This window comes from Triticum aestivum, chromosome 5D (assembly GCF_018294505.1).
Source record: "Triticum aestivum cultivar Chinese Spring chromosome 5D, IWGSC CS RefSeq v2.1, whole genome shotgun sequence".
Taxonomy (NCBI): Eukaryota; Viridiplantae; Streptophyta; class Magnoliopsida; order Poales; family Poaceae; genus Triticum; species Triticum aestivum.
The window spans coordinates 386963860-386969571 of record NC_057808.1 but is presented as its reverse complement, the minus strand read 5'-3'; the positions used below and the strand labels follow the sequence as shown (position 1 = coordinate 386969571).

Sequence of the window (5712 nt, the reverse complement as noted above, 5' to 3'; positions counted from 1 at the left end):
TCCAAAATATAAGTCTTTTTAGAGATTCCACTACGGACTACATACGGATGTATATAGACATACTTTAGAGTGTAGATTCACTCATTTTGCTCCGTATGTAGTCCGTAGTGAAATATCTAAAATGACTTATATTTAGGAACGGAGGGAGTATATATGACCTACGAGAGAGGTTCGATACAGTTAAACAGAATAATCAGACAGTCCAGGAATATACCCAAAAATTGAAGGACTGATGGCTGATGTCCAGGATGAAATCCTGAACTATCTGAAGCTTCGGTTGTTAGGTGCTATGTCAATGGACTCAGAGAGGGCATAAAGCACCAAGTTAGACCTGACTGATGCTTATTTGGATAGCAAGGGATACTAAGCCTTGTCCCCGAAATAAGGCCCGTGTCCCTTGCACAAACTTCTATAAGAAACCAAACAATGTTGTGCCTCAGAGATATGTTCATGTTCATATGCCTGTCCAACAACAACAACCTTTGAAACAATTAGAGCTGCCAAATGTGTTAAGTTTCATAAAACTAGAAAAGTGGGAGAATGTTGGAGATGTTGTGATAAATGGGTTCAAAGCCACTAGAGCAAATTGGTACCAAATATTCATATCATGCAGGAAGATCATACTGGCCAACAGCAAACGGACACTGAAGAACCTGAAATACAGGGAACAACACAGAAAATGTGATGTTCATTTCTGCCCAAGCCATCAGTGGTGCTCCCCTGCCACACCCACTGTGGTCATCTATCTCAATGGAAAAAGAGCAGTGGCTCTACTGGATACTGGGAGTACATCGTTTACGGATCAACAATTTTCTGTCCATTCCAGTTATACTTTGCTTGCTCCTACACCTAGAAACATTGCAGTGGCAGGAGGTCTACTTACATGGCAACACACGAGCCTCACGTTAAACATTGGGTTTGGGGTGTATAACCCGGGTAGCAGCAGCAGCAAGGTTCCTCGACGTTCTAGTTTAACTTACACAGGAATCATAGGGTACTTATGATAACTTGCATATGAAGTTCAACATATGATCAATGGTTGATCATGGCATCGGCGGCAAGGCTCCACAACATTTAGCTTGACTCTGGAAGGAACTTTTGGCTCAACATATGTCCTGATAGCCAAGAGCGCTTTACGAACTTCCACCATAAAATCCCCGCGCAACAGCATGCACTTTCCAATATTGTTGGTTAAACAGCTATACGAAGGATGTCCTCTTGTGGTGTCCAATGTAAGGCCCTCAAGTGACGTTGTATTCTCAATGATATGGCATGTTAGCTCTACTAAGCTTTTCGCAGAGGAGAAACCAATGATCTTCACTGTTTTGAGGCTATCATGGCGGTGTCCTGGCATCTGCCTCAAATGTGATGTATCTCCCACGATTGATTCGTGCAACATCTTTTTCTGCAAAACCTGAAGACGACAGGCCAATATGGTTGGATTAATAGTTCCATCATTGTAACTAAATATCCTTGCAAGATGGACAGTGACTTACGTTCATGACAAGGGTCTCCAAGGAAGGAGAAGCATCAAGAAGGGATATCAAAGAACAGTAGTCGTAGGTTGGGGGAAATGTCATTGCTTGAAGATCAACACTCAAGTGCTTGAGATGTAAGAATTTGCTAGGTAGAACCGGTGTATCAATCATCCGCGCAAAGATATTTCAGATCACTCATGCTATGCATATCAACAGTCAAAAGATAACTAAAGATTTAGCGTATACCTCACGCCATGAACCTAGGGAAAGAGCTTCAACATATCGCAAGCTGGGCGGAAAAGCAGAACAAACATAGCTGACAGCACCAGGAAAGGACAGGTCGAACTTCTTGAATTGCAATCCTACTGCAAGCGATAGTTGTACTTGGCGATGACCCATAAACTGGAAATTAGAGAGGTTTGGAGCTTCTACCTCTATAACCCGCAGCAAGCTGCCGCCGTCAAACACGTCCAGATATCTGAGCTGTTGTAGATGAAACGGTATCTTCAAGCAAATTATCTTATTGCAACACTTGAGTTGCATCCGTTGCAAAGCAAAAGAATTTTGAAGAAGCGATCCCAACTGGTCCCCCGTGATATGAACGTCGCTTAGCTCGAGTCTTGACAAGCTTTTAAAGCACAACCCGCCAGTCGGAGAGAAAGCACAACGGGCAAGATTTAGATACCGAATCGAGTTTCCACTCTCATTAGCCAAAAGTGACCACGGAAAGTTGTAATATGTTCCTGAGTTTGAAGATAGTTCCACAGTGAGTTCTTCAATCCCCGGTGTAACAGCAGTCTGAAACTAGCTATCAATGTTACAGACGTTGACATTGTAGTAACAGAAAACAATCTCGAGGGTCTTGGTGGCAATGCATGGGCGGTTTTTCAAAATGTGGTCAACTTTGCTGGTAAAATTCCTTGCTATTTCATCCTCTCCACATGATTCTATATCTATGCCCAATGTTATCATATCGAAAGCAAGGTTAGGATAGCGTCTCCAAGAACGTTTAAATGCATGAGATACGCAAGCAGCTCGAGCAGCATCTCGCATTGGCAGTAGGGAATGTATATGACACCAGATATCCTGCATGCACAAGCATGTGAGAAATTATTTCAAATGGACAAAAGAAATAAAGAAAACCATGTCAAGCAACATTTTAACCCAACTGCTTGCACATGATTGCAACGCGATACAAAGGCATACCGTGCAATTGTGCTGACTGCTGAGTAAAGGCTGGTTACTTTCCTAAATGTCTTGGTTCTAAACGAATAGTGTTGGTATCATCTAGTTACTACGAGTGAAACCATTGCATTTCATCAAACTCGCACGTACACACGTTTATGGCATATGGCGAGGCGACTTCATAGACACAACCTAACTTCCTAATGATAGCAAATTAAACCACTACTTATACAGAGTACCAGCCACTAGCACCAGGATAAAAGATTGCGGTAGCCTTAGCAGTCTAGCGCTTCCAACAATAGCGACATATCCAAAACAAATCATTCCAAATTGAACACTTCTCAGTTCTAGTAGTATGAAGAGGTATACTTTACATGGTTCTAAACTCGCACATAATTTGGTGTGATCATGTCAACTGGGAACAGTCTTACCATCAATCTCTGTTATATAGAAGTGCAAAACAAAGAAGGATGGAGATAACTATGTCGCCGCAGAGGAAATTTTCTCTATAAAAAATATCATTTCACTACAGGAAATGAGCAGCTGATCGACCTTATATCAGAAGTGTTTTCGCTCGAAGTACCATGGGTCAAGATTATTTACTCGTTAAAGAGCCCAATGTGAACTGGACTAAGAAAAATAATGCAGTCAAAATATTGGTCTTTTAATGGGAGGGAGTTGTATAAAAATAATAACATCGGACACCAAATTATTAGTAGATATGGACACTCAGGGTACATACTGTAGCAAACATGGGCACAAAGATGGTTATTCATCTGAACTAAAAAATGTATCAAGGTAAGGATGGGGCCTCTGTAGATATGCATGGATGTTTTATCGTGAAGATTGAGTTTTAGCTGCCAAGGACGACATGTGCTAGGCATGGAAGAAGCTAACAATATGTTGGTTATTTTTTATTTATTTTCTAAGCAAAGTGTAGGGTCCCGAAGGACCCCGAAGCTGGTATAACGCGTCAAAATTTGTTACATCACAACCCATAGGAGGACCCGAAAGAAAATAAAAATTGTAACTTAGTCCTTCACTTTTGCACACAGGACTTGGATCGAACAAAAGAAACACAATTGAGTCTTGGAGCTGCAGCTGATCTAGCAGGAGATGATGACTACGTCGTCAGCGACAAAAGCACACCTTACCAACACGAGCAAAGCCACTCTCAGCATGTTTGCTGAGGACACCCGACCAAGGCGGCAAGGGGGGAACCGGAGAAGGGCCTCCGAACTATGGAGGTTGAACAAGGAGGTGAAGGGGATTAGCGTCAGGCCTCGCAGCCAGCGATCAACCCTCAGCACTGCATACCGGAGTATTTAGAGTACAGTATGCATAAACAGCAGGACACTGAATCCAGATTCCAGACCGTAAAACCACACCAAGAAAAAAACAAACCATTGGTAAGATAAGTAACTCTATGAAGTCTACCCCTCCTTACTAAGACAGAAGGGGATCTAACACTCATGACAGACATTTTTCTGCAGGCAGTTCAAAGAAAACAAAGCTAGTAATGCAGTAGGATTGTAGCAGGTTGCATCACTAAGGATATGTTCATACTAAATATTTACCAAAAACCAATTAGTATAGTTAGAGCACTCATAGCCCATCATCAGCGTTTCATGGCGTACCTCTGGAAGATGTGGCCGAGGATATTGTGCTTTACCATCTTGGGAATTATGGTCTTCTTTGCAGGGTGAGTCCTTTCTGTCAACCGTCGAATCAGCTGGTCCATCTGCAACACATAATGCATGATTACAAATGGAAAGTCATAAGAAAAAAAAAAGCAAAGCATGCATATGCACATGCAGAAACAGAAATAGTTTTCCACGTCCAACTTTAGTCAACAGAAATAATGCTTTTCGAGCTAGACACCCAACTTTCAATTAAAGAAAAAGACTTTTGAAAGACCATATACATTGGTATAAAGATTGCAATACCACCCAAGTATATCGTCAACGGTGCTCAAAGAAATAAAACAAGACAGGGGAACACATAATCCAGAGGAACATCTTGGGTTCCCCTCTGTTGTGTTGCCAAGGATGGTCTCAGACCTCGTACCGACTAAGCAAGGCAGCCACCTGCTAACTTTAGCATGGATGACACATGGGGCCTCTCAAATCAAATGTAAGTTTACTCTGTATTTGAGTGGCCATACTGACGTTATAGCAAATTTTCACAACATGGGTACATATCATATGAGCCACACACACAAAAAAGATCTTTCCCCAAATTGATCCACAAAATCCTTTTACGCTACCATAATTTCACACTGAATAGTTTGTTTGTCCCCGAATTGATCCTTTCTGTGAACAAATCCACACAGGGACAGACACAGAGAGCAGGACCAGAAACCTAGCTTACTCAAACAATTTTCCTATAAAAAGAAAAATCAAGATTTTACGCTCAATAGACACCAGGTTAGATCAACCTAAAAGAATCTGCTTAATTACCTTACCTGCCCTGCTCCACAAAACCGGGGTCAAGATAAAATAACAGCGAGGCGGTGACTTACTCTGGGGTTGGATTTGCAGGCGACCACCATCCCGCTGCATCGACATCACCCGATTGAGCATCAGCTGCCCCATGATACGGCGAGACCTAGGGTCGAGAAATCTCTCTACATATGCATTTCTATTTTCGGCGAGGGGCGTCCCGCTCTCGCGAATATGGATTCTCGATTTGAATCGAACACGGCGAGGGAGGAAATTGCGTCGGCGCAGCCGGAAGGGTGGACTAGGGTTCTTACCAAACACGGACTCCTCGTGCCACCCACCAATATTTCTAGGACCCGTTTATCTGCCGAACGTTCTCTCGGAAGAAATTGCCAACGAACGGTTCAGTTGCCATGCCAAAATAAATAAAATTATTATGCATGTTTGAGGGACTTGCCATGTATGGAGGGGAAAACTGCCATGTTAAAAAAAATGACAGATTTTTCTTCAAAAAAAAGGCATACATTTGATCAAGATCCAACGACTTTAAGATCATTCGTTCAAAGCTCCCTCCCAACGAGCGTTCATCTATTAGTATTTTTTGTATT

The 5712-nt window shown here is 42.2% G+C and overlaps 1 protein-coding gene across 2 annotated transcripts; it reads right to left on the bottom strand.

Moving 5' to 3' along the window:
* Nucleotides 1-659: 659 nt before the first annotated feature.
* On the bottom strand, nucleotides 660-5473 carry LOC123122000 (uncharacterized). Of its 2 annotated transcripts, none has more exons than XR_006460006.1 (5): nucleotides 5185-5473; nucleotides 4301-4404; nucleotides 1725-2564; nucleotides 1497-1623; nucleotides 660-1414 (listed from the first exon to the last, which is right to left on the bottom strand). XR_006460006.1 is itself a non-coding variant. In XM_044542113.1 (5 exons), exons 3-5 carry the CDS (start codon nucleotides 2019-2021, stop codon nucleotides 1022-1024), a joined length of 843 nt encoding a protein of 280 aa, XP_044398048.1. In that variant the 5' UTR covers nucleotides 2022-2564; nucleotides 4301-4404; nucleotides 5185-5473; the 3' UTR covers nucleotides 660-1021. The 2 variants fall into 2 exon arrangements, 1 of the variants encoding a protein (XP_044398048.1); XM_044542113.1 differs by having other exon boundaries at nucleotides 1497-1649.
* Between the last annotated feature and the right edge of the window lie 239 nt (nucleotides 5474-5712).

Coding starts and splice junctions, on each gene's coding strand:
- LOC123122000 (XM_044542113.1), bottom strand. CDS start 2,021: ATGCAACTCAAGTGTTGCAATAAGATAATTTGCTTGAAGATACCGTTT. Junction 1,650..1,724: donor CCCTAGGTTCATGGCGTGAG/GTATACGCTAAA, acceptor ATCTTTGCGCGG/ATGATTGATACACCGGTTCT. Junction 1,415..1,496: donor TGGAGACCCTTGTCATGAAC/GTAAGTCACTGT, acceptor TGTCGTCTTCAG/GTTTTGCAGAAAAAGATGTT.